The sequence below is a fragment of the Tachyglossus aculeatus genome, chromosome 20, assembly GCF_015852505.1.
Source record: "Tachyglossus aculeatus isolate mTacAcu1 chromosome 20, mTacAcu1.pri, whole genome shotgun sequence".
Lineage (NCBI taxonomy): Eukaryota > Metazoa > Chordata > Mammalia > Monotremata > Tachyglossidae > Tachyglossus > Tachyglossus aculeatus.
This window is the reverse complement of record NC_052085.1, coordinates 7,320,577-7,340,156: the sequence shown is the minus strand read 5'-3', so window position 1 is coordinate 7,340,156 and position 19,580 is coordinate 7,320,577. Positions and strand designations below refer to the sequence as shown.

General features: G+C 51.9%; 1 protein-coding gene and 1 long non-coding RNA gene across 8 annotated transcripts; one reads left to right on the top strand and one right to left on the bottom strand.

Annotated features, from left to right (window-relative positions):
• The first annotated feature begins 9 nt into the window (after positions 1 to 9).
• STOML3 (stomatin like 3) lies at positions 10 to 17,995 on the top strand. 7 transcript variants are annotated; one of them, XM_038761516.1, is made up of 11 exons: positions 10 to 1,625; positions 2,278 to 2,443; positions 3,253 to 3,364; positions 6,968 to 7,058; positions 7,243 to 7,481; positions 11,743 to 11,846; positions 11,942 to 12,014; positions 14,347 to 14,429; positions 15,002 to 15,205; positions 15,766 to 15,900; positions 17,306 to 17,995. In XM_038761516.1, the coding sequence occupies exons 5-11, from the start codon at positions 7,430 to 7,432 to the stop codon at positions 17,507 to 17,509; spliced, it is 855 nt and encodes a 284-aa protein (XP_038617444.1). In that variant the 5' UTR covers positions 10 to 1,625; positions 2,278 to 2,443; positions 3,253 to 3,364; positions 6,968 to 7,058; positions 7,243 to 7,429; the 3' UTR covers positions 17,510 to 17,995. The 7 variants fall into 7 exon arrangements, with proteins under 7 accessions (XP_038617444.1, XP_038617446.1, XP_038617447.1 ...); XM_038761518.1 differs by having other exon boundaries at positions 10 to 2,434; XM_038761519.1 differs by having other exon boundaries at positions 10 to 2,434; positions 3,216 to 3,364.
• Positions 3,032 to 4,701, bottom strand: LOC119941197. Its single transcript, XR_005455194.1, has 3 exons — positions 3,600 to 4,701; positions 3,289 to 3,392; positions 3,032 to 3,166 (listed from the first exon to the last, which is right to left on the bottom strand). It is a non-coding gene; the product is annotated as an uncharacterized LOC119941197 (long non-coding RNA).
• Positions 17,996 to 19,580: the final 1,585 nt, after the last annotated feature.

Sequence of the window (19,580 nt, the reverse complement as noted above, 5' to 3'; positions counted from 1 at the left end):
GAGATGAGTAAGGTTATAACCTCGCTTGCTCACCTCGCTGGTGTTTTCCTTTGCAGCGGTTAAGGACGGACGCTTCCTTGTGTATATAGGACAACGGACGGTATAGGAGAGAGTGTTTGGAGTCTCCTCCCAAGTGCCCAAACGAGACTCTGGCGTGCGGGTGGGTGCGTGCGTGCGTGCGTGTGTGTGTTTTGGTGGGGGATTCTCAGGAAGGAGCAGTTTGGGACCTCTTGCAGCCCTCGCTCTTCCCGGGCATCGGGGTTCAAGGTTGCATGAGGCCCTAAGGATTCTCTGCCCTCGGGATGGACGGACGGCTCCTACTGGCTCAGTAGGGGCTCGGGGTGTTTACATTGTGTACCCTGGAATCGTTTTTAAATGCTGATCCGAAATGTCATGCGTATACTGCTGAATCGAACTGAAAAAAACCTGTTTGTGTCAAGCAAGGAGCAAACAGCGGTGCTTGGGGAAGTCAGCGTGGAATGACTAGTTCAGGTCTCTGGAGGAAAGGTACCCTTCCGGGCATTTTTCCTTCCCGAAGTCCTCACGGGCCTTTTGTAGAATTTGCCTTCCTTTCCCGACGGCAGAGAAAAAGCCCTCTCTGCCGGGGAATCGGGTGACCGGGGGTGGCATCGCCTCCTTGAGCACTGTGAGCTGTAAACTACCGGCGGACGTCGGTGGTCCGCGGGTTTGATTGAATCGGGTTCTGGCAGAGACCTCCGTACTTGGAGCGCTCCAGAGGAATGGCTTGACCCAAGGGAGAGAGACCATTTGCTTTGGGAGCCAAGTCCTTGCGGGCGCTCGACGTTTCTAAATACCCACGGTAGGCGGAACACACTTCAGGATGTCTTTTAGGGAAACGTCTCTTTACCGAGTTCGGGGGCGGAGAAAAAACAGTAAAGACAGTGCCACCCGATCCGACGACTAAGAGTACGAATTGTAGAAAGTCTACTGTAGAACAGCTCTGTACCTAGAGGTTTTACTTTTTTACAAGAGGGTCACTTCTGGAAGGCGTTGCTAGTGTATTTTCCTTCCACCAGGGAGCAAACTTTTTAAGCATATTAACGAAAATATTCCTGTACGGTTAGTTTTTAAACACAGTTTTTTAAAATAAAGTTTACAGACGTTGCACCGAGGTTCAGTGATTCTTTTTTTTTTTGCGGTTGATCAGTGCTTGCTTAAAAGCTTGTTATTAACTGTTTTTTTTCCTGAACCAGCAGTCACCAGGGCTTGGGTTCCGTTCGGAGGTGACAGACCGGAATGGAGTAAGGAAGAGGTTACTGATGTGGAGGAGAGGTGGGGAGGGGGATAAACAAAGACAGGGAGGAAAGAAGGGACGAGAGCGAGGGGGACGTTCTCCTCGGCTGCCGTTCCCTGCTGCGCCTTAGGCCTCAGACGTGTCCTGCAAAGGGCCCGCTCTCGGATGATGGGTTGGTAATCGTTCCTTCCCCCTCTCCCCAACCCTCCTTGCTCCCCTGGGGAATGGGTTGTCACAGATCGGGCTGGGGGTGGGGAGGGAGCGGGGCAGGAAAGACCACATGCTTTTTCTCCCCCTACATGGCCACCGGCCTCCTGCCCCATCTCCGTCCGGAAGGCCACCCGAGCACTCAGGGATGATAACCCAGAAGGTAAGTCAGCGCTCGCTACGTGTTGGTTAACATAGCTATATACGGACCTCTTGAAATGCTGTGGAAAAACAAGTATTTGACGCTGCGGTGTGCTTGGGAATTGGGGGCCTTTTAACAGTACCCTTCGGAGTGTTCCAGCTGCGTTGAGATGCTGCCTGTAAGCATTTAATGGCTCGCTTATCCGAATAATCCTCCGGAAAGAGTAAATGAAATATTCAATTGTAGGTAACTTCGAAGCCGGGAAATTTATCTATCTGCAATCATTCAGCTCTAAAAATCCTCAAAATCACTGCAGCATGTTGAAACAGTTGCAGAGACGAGTAAACATCGCGGCGGGTCGGGGCGGGGGGGATTCACCCTCTCTTACTAATCTTTACCTGAGTCACGGCCGTATTTCATTCTAAAAGCTTCTTCTGCCTCGTTTTATTTTTGACTAAGTGGAAATGCAAATTGCGAACCCGTCTCCCCAGCCTAAAGTTAATGTCTGGTTCAGTAAGCCGGGCCCCTGGGTCCACCAGGGAGCACTATGAGTGCATTGCTCCAGCTTAACGTGTAAAGCTCTAGCTGCGGTCGGGCGCCAAACGGAACGGAGGAATTTGAGACTGAGGAAACGGCTCGATTCCTGCATGTAAAACATGTCTTACCTGTGTAGAGGAACTCCTCTCCGAGGGATTTAAGGATGCCCGCGGCCTGATGAGTTGGAAGACGGAATCGGAACCGTGGCACCCGAGAAGACTTGCAGATGACGACGGCTCGCGGCTCGACGATCAGCCGGGAGAAGGCCGAGGCGCTGGACCCTCCTCCACCACGTAAGCCGTGTAAGCTCTCCAGGGGCCCGTAAGTGCCCCGAACTCAGTTACAGGGGGAGCAGACTGCCAGGCGAGGCCTGGGGAGACAGACAGAGCGTGGCTCGGACAGGACAGCGAGATTCAGACTCGGCTGAAGGTCCACGGGGCGGGCGGTTCCACATTTTTTAGGTCTGTGAGCCACGGACTCACCAAAGACCCCGTACTTGACGGCGGATCGATCCGTCAACTCCTCCAACAGCGAGGCCGTGGGCAGCTGGGACAGTCGAGGCTGCAGTTCAGCAAACAGAAGTGTGACGAGTGACATAGAGTAGCAGTTTCCAGCAGCTCCCGAGAGGGCTGGAGTATTCATTCATTCATTCAGTTGTATTTATTGAGCGCTTACTGTGTGCAGAGCACTGTACTAAGCGCTTGGGAAGTACAAGTTGGCAACATATAGAGACGGTTCCTGCCCAACAGGGGGCTCACAGTCTAGAAGGAGGAGACAGAGAACAAAACATATTAACAAAATAAAATAAATAGAATAAACGTACAAATAAAATAGAGTAATATAAAATAGAGTAATAGTAATGAATAGTAATAATAATCATTGTGGTATTTCTTAAGCGCTTACTCGTGATTGACACGTAAGTATGTGACAAAAGCAACCTCTACCTGAAGAAGGCAGTGAGAAAGGAATAGGGCTGGTCTCACGTGGCCCTGCCCGCAGGATCGTGGTTTTACCGTCTGCAGCGACTTTGTGAACAAAAGGGGCAATTCTCTCAACATTTTGGTTTGTATTCAGGAAAATGACAAGTCACCGATACCCATTCTTTGCCTAGGACAAGAAGGCAGATGGGCTTCTTGCCAACTCTTACCATTGAGTTTCTCGCTCGCTGCTTCTGTTCCTGGCTTTGTCCTCCTGCCCCTGCAAGCCAGCATGAGGAATTCCAGGTAGGGATACAACGTGGTTCTTGTTATACTGAAATTGAATATTTTGACTTATCTTACCGAGGCAGGATGGTGGAGGAAAGGCTGGCCTTCACGTAAGCTCCCTGTGGCCAGGGCACCTTTCGACCAAGTCTGCTGTATCGGTACTGTCCCGTGGCTTGGTTCGGTGCTTTGCACCCTGTGAGCACTCCATAAATACCATCGATGGATTCGTATACTATGTTCAGGAGTACCTTACCTGCCTGTTTCATTGTAGCCGGGTGAGTGAGAGGAGGCGGAGATAACTGGCTTGGGGTAGCAGACGGGATGGCCCGGGCCCGCTGATTCTTTAGCTCCCGTTTCTCGGACTCTCGATCTGCCTCACGGCTTCTTGAAAGAGAAATGATTTTCTGCCCAGCATCGGTCCCACGACAGCAGACTGACCTCCTTGACCCCCGAGAGCCTCCCTTTCCATCGAGTGTTGTGTGGCGCACGAACTGACTTTTGATTCCCATTACTAAAATGGTTTGTGTTCTTACCTTCCTCTGCCTGGTGCTGGGTGTCACTTGGGTCTGCTGTGCGGGAAAACCATTCCATTTAAGAAGCAACTCCAAGTGTGCGGGGCCTGGATTAGCAGCTATAGGCGGGGCGCTCTGGAGAAGGGGCGTGAGTTCTCCGGTCAAATTTCTCTCAACACCAGTGAGCTAGTTAATGTGTGTAACCGGCTTAATCTTGCCAGGAAGTGAGGATTCCAGTTGCACCGCCTCCACCCCTAGGTTGAGGTATGAAGAGTCCTACTATGGGTTGTAAACTCCTTATGGGCAGGGATCACGTCTCCCATCTCTGTCCGTATTGGGCTCACACATTAAGTGCTCGATAAATGCCATTGACTAATGAAGCACAGTGGAATGGGATGGGGCACGGGATCTATCCCAGGCTGGCTAGGAGCTCACAATCAAAAAAGAATCTGAAAGTCCTTTGATTGTTTCCCCTCAACGCAGAGTGGGGGTCCCTAGGTGGGAGTGAGTTGCCTTGGAGTAGGCTGGGGCGGGGTGTTTGGTCAGTGCACTTTCGCATTTTCAACCCCGGGCCCCTGCTCTCCTGGCTTGCCTTCCGTTAAGGGAGGGGCATTTTATTCTCCCCCGAAAAGTCTTTTCAAAACAATTGCTTAGTCATCGTCCCCAAAGACGGATTTGCGGCAATTCCGTCCCCCAGGGTCCTTCTCGCTGCCTCCTGGGAACAATTATCGTTTCTGTTACTTTTTAATATGGTTTTCAGAGACAGGCAGAACCAAACACAAGAGGCCGTCCTCTTAGTGAAAACAAGACAGTCACTCAACTCAGACGGAACCTCACTGAGTTCTGCCTTCCCTTGCCTCTTGGACGGGCGCCTAGTTGTGGTGAAGAAGACACGTTTGCCCAAAAGAAGGGAGGCTTCCATTCTCCTGAATGTCGCGGCAGCTTGTGCCACTGCACCTTGGCATTCCCAACTCATGCAGGGCTGCTCACTCAATCCATCAGTGGTATTTATTGGGCACTTACCACGGGCACAATGCTGGACTAGCAGCTTGGGAGAGAATGATGATACATTAAGAGTTAGTACGTGACTTCCTTTTTCCAAACCCCTCGGCCCTGCTCCGTGAGGTAGGTGAATTTTGACCCGGGTCTGTGTCAGTGGTGTTTCTAAATGCTTTCTGAGAGCAGGGCCCTGAGCTAGCTTCGGAAGGCAAATCAGCAACTCTTGCCCTTGAACCTGTGATCTTCCTGGGGAAGACAAAGATTGATAGGCCATTAGTTAAAAGTAAATAATAGGTATAGGCACAAGTGAACGCTCCAACAGCAAATGCAACTGTTGAATCCCTGCTAGGTGCTTTGCCCTACCACGTAATAACAATAATAATAATTGTGGCATGTTACGGGCTTACTACATGCCAAGCATCATCATCATCAATCGTATTTATTGAGCGCTTACTGTGTGCAGAGCACCGTACTAAGCGCTTGGGAAGTACAAGTTGGCAACATATAGAGACAGTCCCTACCCAGCAGTGGGCTCACAGTCTAAAAGGGGGAGACAGAGAACAAAACCAAACATACTAACAAAATAAAATAAATAGAATAGATATGTACAAGTAAAATAGAGTAATAAATATGTACAAATATGTACAAATAAATTTATGTACAGTAAATATGTACAAAATATGTACATATATAATAATATGTACAAGCACTGTACTAATCGCCGGGATAGATGCAAGGTGATCGGATTGGACACAGTCCTCGTCCCACATGGGACTCTGCGGATGAGGCGGTTGAGGCACAAAGAAGTGAATCAATCAATCGTATTTATTGAGCGCTTACTGTGTGCAGAGCACTGTACTAAGCGCTTGGGAAGTACAAGCTGGCAACATATAGAGACAGTCCCTACCCAACAGTGGGCTCACAGTCTAGAAGTGAAGTGACTTGCCTAAGGTCACTGAGCCGACGACTGGTGGAGCCTGGATTAGAACCCTCCTCGTGGGCAGGGGAAATGCTTACCAACTACTGTGCTGTCCCAAGCGCTTAGTACACTGCTCTGCCCCCAATAAGCGCTGACTAGAGACCGTGGATTGATTGATTGCCGTTCTAGGCCCTTTTGGTGGTGTGCTGTATGTTTGTACATATTTATTACTCTATTTATTTACTTGTACATATGTATTCTATTTATTTTATTTTGTTAATATGTTTGGTTTTGTTGTCTGTCTCCCCCTTCTAGACTGTGAGCCCACTGTTGGGCAGGGACTGCCTCTACGTGTTGCCAACTTGGACTTCCCAAGCGCTTAGTCCAGTGCTCTGCACACAGTAAGCGCTCAATAAATACGATCGATTGATTGATTGATTGCTGTGTGCCCCCTGCTGGCCGGTTTGCAGAATTGTTGCCGGGCTCACCTGCTTTCGTCTGCTTCGTTCAGTCGTATGTACTGAGCGCTCACTGTGTGCACTGCAGTGGCCACTCCCCTGGATCCCTGGTTCCCCAGGGCGGGTCGGCGGTCGAGGCCGTAGGTGGCTGGGAGAAAGTGTGAGGAACGCCCGAACCAGCCCGGCACCGGGAAAAGCGGCCGCTTCTGTTACCTGGGTCCCCGTCTTCTTCCCTCTGACACCGGTTTAGGCTGTTAAGCCCTTCCAAAGTCAGAACTCTTCCTTGCTTCGGTTTGGTCTCTGTCCGTCCACCCTCCTGCAGAGGGGGGAGAGAGGTGAGATCATCTCGCATCCCAGCAAGGAGTTTAGACCAAGGGGGTTCCATCAGGAGAGGAACTGGGAAAAGCAGCCTGGAGCCAAGACACGCTTGTATTTGGGTCTGTGGCTCCCCCGTCCCTTCCCAATTGTGTGATTTAGAAGCAGCGGGGCTCAGTGGAAAGAGCCCGGGCTTTGGAGTCCCAGGTCATGGGTTCAAATCCAGGTTCCGCCACTTGTCAGCTGTGGGACTTTGGGCAAGTCACTTCTCTGGGCCTCCGTTCCCTCATCTGGAAAATGGGGATGAAGACTGTGAGCCCCCCGTGGGATAACCCAATCACCTTGTAACTCCCCAGCGCTTAGAACAGTGCTTTGCACATAGTAAGCGCTTAATAAATGCCATTATTATTATTATAAGAAAGACAGTAAACCTGCTGGACGAACGTGATTAGGCAAAGAGGAAGATGGACAGAAATGAGAAGGGGCCGGAGCCCAACAGTGGTTTCCAGGTGAGATTGGGCGGGGGGGAGGCTGGGAAGAAGTTTAGCGTGGGGGTTGCCCTGCCCCTCCCTTCACAGACCTTTTACCGATCCCGCCGCTCCCTGGCAGGTACCCTTCCCAGCATCCTTGGCAGCAGGGCGGGCGGGCGGGCCGGCCCAGCCAATGGACGGCGCAAATCTCCTCTTTGTTTAGGTAAACAGGCTTCCTTCACCAGGGCAACTTCCCCCCGGGAGACTACAGATGGGAGCAAACAGCTCCGACTCGATGCACCTTTCTCCTCTGCCTCTCCTCACCCACCGAGCCGGGCTGAGCCCGCGAGGCCGTGCCCGCTTGGGCCCCTAGGACAGCTGGACGGCTCCCGGGACTGCTCCAGCATGACATGGATGCTGCGGCCCCCACACCGGAGAAGCAGGGCAAAGAGAATTTAGTAGGTAGGTTCCTTTCCTAATACTTCATTACGCTGGAGACCCATTAATTGTTGGTATCGCTACACTCTGTGGTGACGGCGACCTTGTAAGATATTCCAAAGGAGGAGGTTTTCCTGAATTTTAAGTTGGGGGTGATTTTCCTTCCCTACTGGGAAGACACCTTGGGGCCTGTTTTCCTGTACTTAAGAGGTTCCGTGGACGGTCCTTTGGCCCCCTGGGTCGAGGGCAAGCCGTGCCCTCCCTCGTACTGTAACGAAAGGGAAAGCGATCCCGGCTGAGGCTTGAACGACAGAAGGAGGGAACAGGGGTCTTTGCTTTGAGTGTGCCAGGGTCCCAATGATTGACAAGTCGGCCCCCACAGACTCATTGCCGATCTCCACTCATCTGGCACGGAGTCACACTCGGAACACGCCTCCGAGAGTCCCTGCATGGCCGAGGCCCTGTTTGAGGACAGTTCTAGGGCTAGGGAATCTCGTTTGGGTTGGAAAAGAACTCCCTCTTGGGGAATCTCCTGCACCTTCCTGCGTCACGCTGTGAAATGAGATGGCTGCTTCCAACCTCCTCCCACTTGGCTTTCTTGCTCTTTGGCCCCTCTGGGCCCCTTAGTCAGGGTCTGACCTCCCCTTGACTCTACTGGGTAATGGGTGGGGGGCAGGAGGGAGCAGCAGCAAACAAACAAGGGCTGTAAACCACAGACGGTCCCAACAGCGGTACCCGGCCGCCTGGACCCAAGCTGCCCCTGAGCTGCCCTCGTGTGTCCTCGGAGATTCTCCCACCGGTGGGAAGTCACTCAGCCACATCTCTTTCTCGCATTGTTTCTAAGGCCTGAAGGACAGAGGCTCCTTTAAAGAGCAGCCACCTCTTAATCAGCTCTGCCGGGTTTGGGTAACCCCCAGAACACTTTTTTTTAAAAAATGACATTTGTTAAGCACTTATATCAGGTGGGACACAGTCCCTGTCCCACATGGGCTCACAATCTTAATCTTTATATTAATCTCTGCCTCCCCCTCTGGACCTTAAGCTCTGTAAGCTCATGTGAGGCGGGAATGTGTCCGTTTAATGTCATACTGTCCTCTCCCAAGCACCTAGTACAGTGCTCTGCACACAGTAAGCGCTCAGTGAATATAACTGAATGGATGACTTGGCCTAGCGGCAAGAGCACGGGCTCGGCAGTCAGAGGACGTGGGTTCTAATCCCGGTTCTGCCACTTGGCTGCTGTGTGACCACGGGCAAGTCACGTAACTTCTCTGTGCCTCAGTTACCTCATTTGCAATATGTGGAGTAAGACTGTGAGCCCCACGTGGGACAACCTGATTACCTTGTCTCTACCCCAGTGCTTAGAACAGTGCTTGGCACATAGTAAGCCCTTAACAGATACTATTATAATAATTTTTTATTATTTTTATCATAACCTTCTGATTCCCAGACCCATGCTCTATCCACTACACCACGCTGCTTTTCCATCATCATCATCAATCGTATTTATTGAGCGCTTACTGTGTGCAGAGCACTGTACTAAGCGCTTGGGAAGTACAAATTGGCAACATATAGAGACAGTCCCTACCCAACAGTGGGCTCACAGTCTAAAATGGGGAGGCAAAACCAAACATACTAACAAAATAAAATAAATAGAATAGATATGTACAGGTAAAATAAATAAATAAATAGAGTAATAAATATGTACAAACATATCAAAGGATCCGGAAGAGAGTCTCTTTTCAGCACACCTGCCTAATTTCCCTCCTCCTAAAGGCCACAAACTCCTCCTAAGGAAGAGTTGAGTTTGTCGCCATCCCAGGGGTCCCTGCCCCTGCTTCCTGTCAGCAGCAGGAGGGAGGAGTCGCCGACCATCGGGGCTGGGAAGACTCAATGGTAGAGGCCTGGGGTGAGCGTATGGGCAGCTCGCGGAAGCCGACCCTCCCGGGCGGCTCCCGAAAACACGTGAGTCTCGGCAGTCTTCTCCTAGGATGGAGCCTGGGGGTGGGGAACGGACTGGTTTCTGACCCACATTTGGGTACCGGTTTTTATCCAAATGCTGCAGAATTGTACACTCACTCAATTATTGAGGGGTACTAGAGCCAGATTCTGCGGGGGCTGCCTTGTCACTCAATCATTGGGACCAGGGCACATTCAGAGCAAAGACCCCGGCCCTGTTCCCTCCTTCTGTCGATCAAACCTCAGCCAGGATCATTTTCCCTTTCAGTACAGTAAGAGGGAGGGCACGGCTTGCCCTCCACCCAGGAAGCCAAAGGACCGTCCACAGAACCTCTAAGTGCACAGGAAAACAGATACGGAAAGCGTTAAGATGAGATTCCAGAATATCGGCACTTACTCGGGTTTGTTCTTTGTCTTCCAGTTGTCAGCTACAGCAGGGATCGGGCGCTGGTACTAGCATTTAGGTACAGACTACAAGGAAAGGACACCATGCCTGCTCCTGAGGAGTTTAAATTCTACTCCTCTCCTCACCCTATATCTTGATTTATCTTTTATGAACAGTGATTACTTAGAGAAGCAGCGTGGCTCAGTGGAAAGAGCATGGGCTTTGGAGTCAGAGGTCATGGGTTCGAATCCCGACTCCGCCACATGTCTGCTGTGTGATTTTGGGCAAGTCACTTCACTTCTCTGGGCCTCAGTTACCTCATCTGTAAAATGGGGATGAAGACTGTGAGCCCCACGTGGGACAACCTGATCAGCCTGTATCCTCCCCAGCGCTTAGAACAGTGCTTTGCACATAGTAAGGGCTTAACAAATGCCAATTATTATTATTATTATTATTATTACTAATTTCTCCTCTACAGACTGTAAGCTTGTGCATCCTCCCCCGCCGTGTATGCATAATAATAATGATAATAGTCATGGTGGTATTTGTTAAGCGCTTACCATAGGTCAGACACTAAGTGCTGGGGTGGATACCAGCTCGTCACAGTCCTTGTTCCACATGGGGCTCACAGTCCTAATCCCCATTTTCCAGATGAGGTAACTGAGGCACAGAGAAGTGAAGTGACTTGCCCAAGGTCACACAGCAGACAGGCGGCCAGGCCCAGGGTCTAGCCACTAGGCCATGCTGCTTCTCTAGGTAGAGAAGCAGCGTGGCTCGGTGGAAAGAGCACGGGCTTTGGAGTCAGAGGTCATGGGTTCGAATTCCGACTCCACCACATGTCTGCTGTGTGACCTTGGGCAAGTCACTTAACTTCTCTGCGCCTCAGCTACCTCATCTGTAAAATGGGGATTAAGACTGTGAGCCCCACGTGGGACAACTTGATCACCTTGTATCCCCCCAGCGCTTAGAACAGTGCTCTGCACATAGTAAGCGCTTAATAAATGCCATCGTTATTATTATTATTAAGGTCATAAGGAGGCTTTCCTTTCAATCAGGTCTGCCAAGCTTGTCCACTTAGCCCCAGGAGGCATAGTGGAAATTGGACGGAAAAGAATCTTTGTATCCTTCAACTCTATTATAAACTCTCTCAAGTGCCTAGAGCAGTGTTCTGCACACTGCAAGCGCTCAGTAAATGCCACGGGTTGCTTCAGAGGAGGGGCTGGGTCTCAGAGAAGAAAACTGATGATTTCCCGATCCAGCAATCCCCAACTGAGAGCCGGCCGTGGTAGAAACGGAGAGAGAACTAGCGTTCTGTCTGAGCCTGCGCACGTCGTGGCTCCGGGCCACCGGCGGGCACCCCTACAGGGAAAGCAATCAATGATGATCGTCATCATCATCATCAATCGTATTTATTGAGCGCTTACTATGTGCAGAGCACTGTACTAAGCGCTTGGGAAGTACAAATTGGCAACATATAGAGACAGCCCCTACCCAGCAGTGGGCTCACAGTCTAAAAGGGGGAGACAGAGAACAAAACCAAACATACTAACCAAATAAAATAAATAGAATAGATATGTACAAGTAAAATAAATACAGTAATAAATATGTACGTACAAACATATATACATATATACAGGTGCTGTGGGGAAGGGAAGGAGGTAAGATGGGGGGGATGGAGAGGGGGACGAGGGGGGGAGATGATGATGATGATGGCATTTGTTAAGCGCTTACTATGTGCAAAGCACTGTTCTAACGAGGTGTTGGCGTGTTCCGCCCCACCATGTGATGACGCATTTCTTCCCAGAGCCCCTGGGACCGACCGAGCATTTCACTCACCTTTCCACCAGCTCCGCACTTCCCTCCGTCCGGGGTGCTCGGGCCCATCGCCCCTCAGACGGGTGAAGCCCAAGTGACGGCAGCCGGCCCTCCCGTCTCATTTCACAGGGACCGGCGCCAAGGGCTTCAGCGTTTGCGGCTGGTTCCTGATTTCCCTTTCCTTCCTGTTGGTCCTCATCACCTTTCCCGTCTCCATATGGATGTGCCTGAAGGTAATCCGGAGGGAAGAGATCGGGGAAGTCCAGCCGGGAGGTGGAAGGCCCCCAAACGCAAACTCCCTCCCCCCGACCCTCCCTCATTCTTCTAGGTCGTGAAGGAGTACGAACGGGCTGTCGTGTTTCGACTGGGGCGCATCCAGGCGAGAAAAGCCAAAGGACCAGGTATGCGATCGCGGGGCGAGGACCCCATCTTACCTCCTTATTCGAAGGGAGCCGGGGTCCCCGCTGGGAGCCGACTGCATCGGGAATGCTGACCTTGGACTCTTGCTCAATGGGACCGGGAGAGCCTCTGGCCCTGGAGACAGTCTGGGGGGATGTAGTTCCTTCCCAGGTGCCTTGGGGAAAGTTTGAGCTGGGATCCACTCATCGGAGCCTGGTAGCTGCCTAGGGGAAAAGTGGTTTTGTGGCGGGGGAATTTGTATTTCCAGGTCACGAGGATCTAATTCGAAACATTAAAAATAGTGGAGTCCAAAGCGTTTGGGAGGGCTTTAATTTGCTCTTTTCACTAGATTGGAAACTCTTCGAGGGCAGCAATCGTGTCTTGCTGTTGTAGTCTCCCAAGTGATTAGAGTGCAGTGCTCTGTACACAGTAGGCACCCGATAAATACAACTGATCGATCTTTCCTTCTCATTAGGAGAACCAGGCCAAGCTTTAACATACTTGTAGCTGCTTGGAAAGAAGCAGCGTAAAGAAGAAAAAAATCCTCCTAAAGTCAAGGAGATTTATGGCCGAATGGCTAAGGCCTCAAAACCTGAATACAGGATTCAGGAAAGTCTAAGATTCCTTACGAGGTCATCTTATGAGAATTTTATGGTGCCCACCACTGTCAACAACAGTACTTACTGAGCACCTTCTGCCAGCCCAACACTCTATACTGAGGGTTAGCAGACACAGTCCCTGCCTTCAGGGAATTTACAGTCTAATGGGGAAAGCAAGTTGGCTTCAACACTCCAAGTCACAGGAGTCGTGAGGATAGACGAATAACCAAGAAACGGAAGGCTGAGGGAGCTGAAGAAAGACGGGGAGAGGCTTCCCGGAAGAAGTGGTTGGTCAGAGGGCTTTGGCGGAGAGGAGAGCTGGGTTGAGGAAACAAAGGAGGTTTGCTCAGGAGGAACAGAGCTGGATCAGCAGAGGGAGTCTATGCTGGAGACCCGGGAAGCCAAGTGGTCGGGGCAGGAGGACCACTGCATTTTGGGGGTTGTATTACAAGAGGACCCAAAAGAAATGGCTCCACTAGAGAATTCCCCATTGGAGGAGAGAGAACACAGGTTTCCACAAAAGTTAGAAGGTTAATCAGATGGGTTGAGGAACTCGAGGACGATCTCTGGGGGTTTATAATAAGGACCACAAGGGTATAGGCAGGCTGAGTTAGGCTTATCCCACCGCGTGATCAGTTACGTCAAACGTGGACAAGTAAAGAGTGTCCACTCGTCCGCTTACCTCTGGTCCCCAGTCACCGCCTTCGCCGCCAGCTGGCCCGTCCACTCCAGGCGGCCGAGAGCCAGCTTGCAGGAATCCTGTCAGCCCGGGGGGTGGGCCTGGAGGGTTCCGGCCACACCTGGATTGGAGAAGGGATAACGAGGACACCTTAAAAACGGCCTGTGACGGTAAAGGGGTAGCGGCCTCGGGCTGGCAGAAATCACTTTTCACCACCCCCGGGAGTGGGAAAAACGCCTGTCATGGATGGTGATTCTCTCCTCTGTCCCCAATCTCCCGTGGACCTGAAACCGGAGTCTGCAGCAAAAGCCACCTCCCATAACCCTGACACCTGGAAGGGCCTTCGGTCTCAGAGTTGCCCCAGGTCAGGGCTGTCTGTGGGGCTTACCTGGAGAGTTACTGGGCACACCGCGGACGGGTAAGCGGGGCAGCAGCTTCGGGCTCACAGAAGAACCCCACGGGTGCTGCTCAGGGGTCGCTGGCTCCTTGAGGCCAGGGATGGTGGTCGACCGACCGTTTCGGACTTGAGCATTTAAGACAGTGCTCTCTACACAGTAAGTGCTCAATCATTGATTTCCAGAAACCCATTTTCCAAGGAATTACCCAGTTTCCACCAGAACGTAGAGCCTGCAATAATTATGTTTTAATAACTGTGGTATTTGTTAAGCGCTTACTGTGTGCTAGGCACTGTTCTAAAGCACTGGGGGAGAGTCACGTTAATCAGGTTGAACACAGTCAGTCCGTGCCCACAGTCTCAATCCCCATTTTCCAGATGAGGGAACTGAAGCACGGAGAAGTGAAGTGACTTGCCCAAGGTCACACAGCAGACCATTGGAGGAGCTAGGATTAGAACCCACGACCTTCTGATTCCCAGGCCTGTGCTCTAGCCTTGGTTTCTGATCTAGGCCCCTCTGAAGGTTTAAATTGCATTAGAGGTCTAGAAACTAAAAGGGGCCAAGAGGCTCTGTGTACAGTGGAAGGATGAAGCTGATTCTTGTCCAGCGAGCACCGTCAGAATCACACAAGGACAATTTCCTCCCTTGTCCTCTCTGACAGGTTTGATCCTCGTCTTACCGTGCACGGATGTTTTTGTCAGAGTTGATCTGCGGACCATCACCTGCAACATCCCCCCACAGGAGGTGAGCCTGGGGGATAGCGCCCGCCAACCAAGGCGCAAACCTGCACTCATTCCAGTCAGAAAACCTGTAGGAACCAGGAAGCCCCTGGACTTCCTCATGTAAGCTGTTAAATGCCCCTGCCACACAGGCACACACACTCACTCACTCCCTCTGCCTCAGGCTGCTGCTCTGTCCCCTCCTGGGCATCTCAGCAGGTACGTCCCTAGAGTTTTCAAAAGAATTTGTCAATTCGGGGAACAGGGGCTGCACCCAGAGGACAAGGGAGGCTTAACTGAAAGTAGAAAGGCTTTCCCGTCTCTGGCAGGAAGCCAGACTCCCAGACAAGGAGTTCATCCTCATCACTGTTCCCAGGTGTGGGTTCTGGTGCAGCCCCTTTCCCCTGGGGAGGGAGAAGAAGGCACACATACTCAGATCCAATTTCAGTCCCCCAAACAAATCAGGGAAACCCTAAAGCAATCATAAAAGAAAGCACATTCATACCCTACGAGGAGCGGCTGCGAAATGGCAAGCATTGGATGAACAGGTACCTGTCTCTCTCTCTCTGTCTCCACATGCCTCCCCATCTTCGGCAGATCCTGACCAGAGACTCCGTCACCACCCAGGTGGATGGCGTGGTTTATTACCGAATCCACAGCGCCGTCTCTGCCGTGGCCAACGTCACCGACGTTCACCAAGCCACCTTCCTGCTGGCGCAAACCACGCTGAGGAACGTCCTGGGGACGCAGACCTTGTCCCAGATTTTAGCCGGTCGAGAAGATATCGCCCATAACATCCAGGTAAAGCCGCGGGGGACTGGTCTTCCGCCATCCATCCGCCTGTCCCCCCTTACCGTCGGGGGCGGTTCAGCTGTCGTTCAGTCCAGGGTTCCAGTGACAGATCACCGTGGGGGGGGCCTGACGTTTAGCTGCCCGAGAGAAGGCGAGTGGGAAGGTGAAACTTAAAACTGCGTCCTAGGTAACAAGACGCAGATGTCTGTCCCCAAAGTATTTCCCGCTTCCCCTCCTTGTCCTCTGGGCAGAGCCAGGTGTCCGGGCCCGGGGGAGACCCGGCGCAGAGAAAACCCCTTCCCCGGAGGAAAAGAGGGGAGGCCTTTAAATGACGGTTGCCACGTTGCTCCCGTGGATGGGCAGGCTGGTTCTCTAGGGGAACGAGCGACGTCTCCACTCACCCGCCTCAGGGCTCCGAGTCGGAGCCGTAGCTCAAACCGGGAGAAACGCGGTTGCTGGTTTCCCCGGCCTGGTCCTCTTGCCCGCCCCGGGATCCCCGGGCGAGTCCCTCGGATGGCCTCGGGGCTGACTGTGTGCCCCGTGGGGTCGTCTTCCTTGCCGGCGAACAGGCCATGCTCCGTGACGCCACCGAGGCCTGGGGGATCCTGGTGGCCCGAGTGGAGATCAAAGACGTGCGGATCCCGGTGCAGCTGCAGAGGTCCATGGCGGCTGAGGCGGAAGCCACACGGGAGGCCCGGGCCAGGGTAAGAACCCCTCCCCTCACAACTCGCCCCCTGACCTGGGAGAGGGTTGCGCTGACGGCAATCCCAAGTAGACCCCCGTGTCCGCAGTCGGCCGACTCCGAACTGACGGATGGTAGTGGCCCCTGCGCATGCCTCCTTTCCCTTCTTCCTTGCCAAGGGAGCAGAGATTAGAAGCAGCTGTGGCTCAGTGGAAAGAGCACAGGCTTTAGAGTCAAAGGTCATGGGTTCAAATTCCGGCTCCACCAATTGTCAGCTGTGTGACTTTGGGCAAGTCACTTAACTTCTCTGGGCCTCAGTTACCTCCTCTGTAAAATGGGGATTAAGACTGTTAGCCCCATGAGGGACAACCTGATCACCTTGTAACCTCCCCAGCGCTTAGAACCGTGCTTTGCACATAGTAAGCGCTTAGTAAATGCCATCATTATTATTATTCTAGAAGCCATAGGAGGAGAAGATGCTCTCCTAGACCTCGTACTAACGGGGTGGGTGTCGGTTTAACAAAGGAGGCAAAAGAGAAAGTAGGGCTAGATGCTACACCCATACAACAACACAAGAGACAGCACGTTCATATGTGCTGTTGGGGCCGGGCCTGAGCGTCCCACATTGGTCTTTTCAGCCACACCCGCCCCCCTCGCAGGTGACTTACCATCAGTGGTGTCTTAGCATACAAAGGATGACAATATATTTGTCAAGTGCTAACTGTGCCGAGCACTGGGTTCGAATACAAACAATCTTACACGGGGGATCTCTTTTAACTAAGTGAGGCACTTCCACTCTGCCCCCTTGCAGGGTTTGGGCCAAGTCATCATCATCATCATCATCATCATCATCAATCGTATTTATTGAGCGCTTACTATGTGCAGAGCACTGTACTAAGCGCTTGGGAAGTACAAATTGGCAACACATAGAGACAGTCCCTACCCAACAGTGGGCTCACAGTCTAAAAGGGGGAGGCAGAGAACAAAACCAAACATACTAACAAAATAAAAATAAATAGAATAGATATGTACAAGTAAAATAAATAAATAAATAGAGTAATAAATATGTACAAACATATATACATATATACGGGTCCCGGAGTTACAGCACAATGGGCGTGGGTGCTATGAGCACCAGGCCTCTAAAACCACTGGGAGAATAGTAATTAATAATTGTGGTATTTATTAAGCACTTACTGTGTGCCGGGCACTGTACTAAGCACTGGAGTGGATCCAAGCGAAGAAAGCCAGAGTCGAGCAGAGGGCAGAAATCTGTCTTAAGCCAGAGTCGAGCAGAGGGCAGAAATCTGTCTTTAGGCAGGCCACTGGAGCCCCGTGGCCAGTCTGATTTCCCCAGAGACTCCTCCCGGGCAGCAGGTTGGGAGGGGCCGGGCGCGTGCAGACCCCTGCCCCCTGTGCCGCGGCAGATCCTGGCGGCGGAAGGGGAGATGAATGCGTCGCAGGCCCTGCGCTCGGCCTCCATGGTGCTCTGCCAGTCTCCCGTGGCCCTGCAGCTGCGCTTCCTGCAGACCCTCAACACCGTGGCCGCCGAGAAGAACTCCACTATCGTGTTCCCGCTGCCCATGAACATGCTCGAAGGAATCTCCCGCCAGCAGCCCAAGGCCGTCTGACTGGGCCGCCCCGCGCCACGGTGACCAACGGGAGAAACTCCACACCCCGTGCCCAGGACCTCCCCCCGCCGCCCCCGCGCTTACTCAGACAGATCTTTACACTCTCTCCATTCCCCCACCTGCAGTTTATTTTAGTGTCTGTCTCTCTCCGCCAGTTGAGGTCAGAGACTCTCCCAAGCGCTTAGTACGGCGCTCGGCCCCAAGCACCCGCTCAGTAAACCGCTGATTTATTGCCGGAGTATAGATGTTAGCAACAGAGACCTACCTGGGTGAGCCTGGAGTCTCTTGTGCTCTCGCCAGTGATTTCTTCCTTTAACGGGAACCTTCGCAGCAGGGTAGATCGATGCACCTTGTTACACGGTAACTTATCCGGAGCTCCTCCCTTTTCAGCTGAAAGACAATGCAACTATTATTCTACCGGACCTTTGCTATATCAACCTTGGTTAGTTGTATACATGTCTTACTAAATAAAAGAGGTTAATTTTATTCTCCTGAGATAGCTGATTTCTTTTGAGGTTACAAAATTGTCCATCGGTGCCCACTAAACAGGCGTGGAGCAAGTGCATACGCGATCTTTCTAGTAGGACAGTGCCTACTCTCTACTGTCCTCTTCACGGTATCTAGTACAGTGCTCTGCACACAGGCGCTCAGTCTACAGTTGCTTGATTAGAAATATCCATCGCTGGGCATGCGCCCCACCAGGGACAAAGCAAAGAAGGGGAGAGCAATCACTGCAGGCGGGGCTGCAGGTTTAGGCACCCCCCCATCAATCAATCAATCGTATTTATTGAGCGCTTACTGTGTGCAGAGCACTGTACTAAGCGCTTGGGAAGTACAAGTTGGCAACATATAGAGACAGTCCCTACCCAGCAGTGGGCTCACAGTCTAAAAGGGGGAGACAGAGAACAAAACCAAACATACTAACAAAATAAAATAGAATAGATATGTACAGGTAAAATAAATAGAGTAATAAATATGTACAAACATCTATACAGATATACAGGTGCTGTGGGGAAGGGAAGGAGGTAAGATGGGGGGATGGAGAGGGGGACGAGGGGGAGAGGAAGGAAGGGGCTCAGTCTGGGAAGGCCTCCTGGAGGAGGTGAGCTCTCAGTAGGGCCTTAGATTCAGTCTTTTAGACTGTGAGCCCACTGTTGGGTAGGGACTGTCTCTATATGTTGCCAACTTTGTACTTCCCAAGCGCTTAGTCCAGTGCTCTGCACACAGTAAGCGCTCAATAAATACGACTGATTGATTGATTCAGCCCCCACACTCTTCCTGAGACAACCTGGCTCCATTATTTATTTACCTGCTGCGTGGCCTCGCCTCAGTTTTCTCACCTGCAAAAAAGGGGATTCAATCCCTTCTCTTCCTCCCCCTTAGAATGCGAGCCCCACGGCGGACAGGGACTGTGATCTGCTTATAGTATGCTTGCCCCAGGGCTTAGCACATAGTAAGCACTTCCTCAATACCACTATCATTACCCAGCTCTTAGAACAGTGCTTTGCACATAGTAAGCGCTTAACAAATGCCATCATTATTATTATTATTATCATTATTGTAAGTGGGCTGCGGGTGGAAGTGACACTTCCTTTAGTCCCAGGTAAGATCCACACCTGCTTTCTCTGAGCTGTCCGGTCACGCGGTTCCACGGCCCTGGCTCGCTCTTCTTCCTCTCCGAGTCCGTCTAGGTTTCCGGTTCCATCTCCGAGTCCCGGGCTTTCTGGCCGTGTCTGAGAAGCACAGTCAGTGGGACGGGGGGGAAAAAAATGTATCGTCCTCTCCCAAGCGCTTAGCACAGTGCTTTGCCCACACTGAGCACCCACTCCGTCCAGCCGTACCTGCTTAATGCCGCCCTCCGCAGCTCCATCGCCATTCAAGGTGTCGCGGCCAAGGAGCTGGTGAGCGGCGGCAGGGCCGGTCGGCTGAAGTTTCATTCGGTTCTCTGCCAGATCCTACGTCAGATCTTCCTACGCCGACCGGTGGTGTGGTCTAGTGGATGGATAGGGCACAGGCCTGGGTGTCCGGAGGACTTTGGTTCTAATACTGCCTCTGCCCATTTGTCTGCTGT

What these genes read in the sequence shown, in the direction of transcription:
- STOML3 (XM_038761516.1), top strand. Translation starts at nt 7,430, where the DNA reads ATGGATGCTGCGGCCCCCACACCGGAGAAGCAGGGCAAAGAGAATTTA. An exon ending in GAGAAAAGCCAAAGGACCAG is followed by an intron (nt 12,015 to 14,346) that starts GTATGCGATCGC and finishes CCTCTCTGACAG; the next exon opens with GTTTGATCCTCGTCTTACCG. An exon ending in ATATCGCCCATAACATCCAG is followed by an intron (nt 15,206 to 15,765) that starts GTAAAGCCGCGG and finishes GCCGGCGAACAG; the next exon opens with GCCATGCTCCGTGACGCCAC.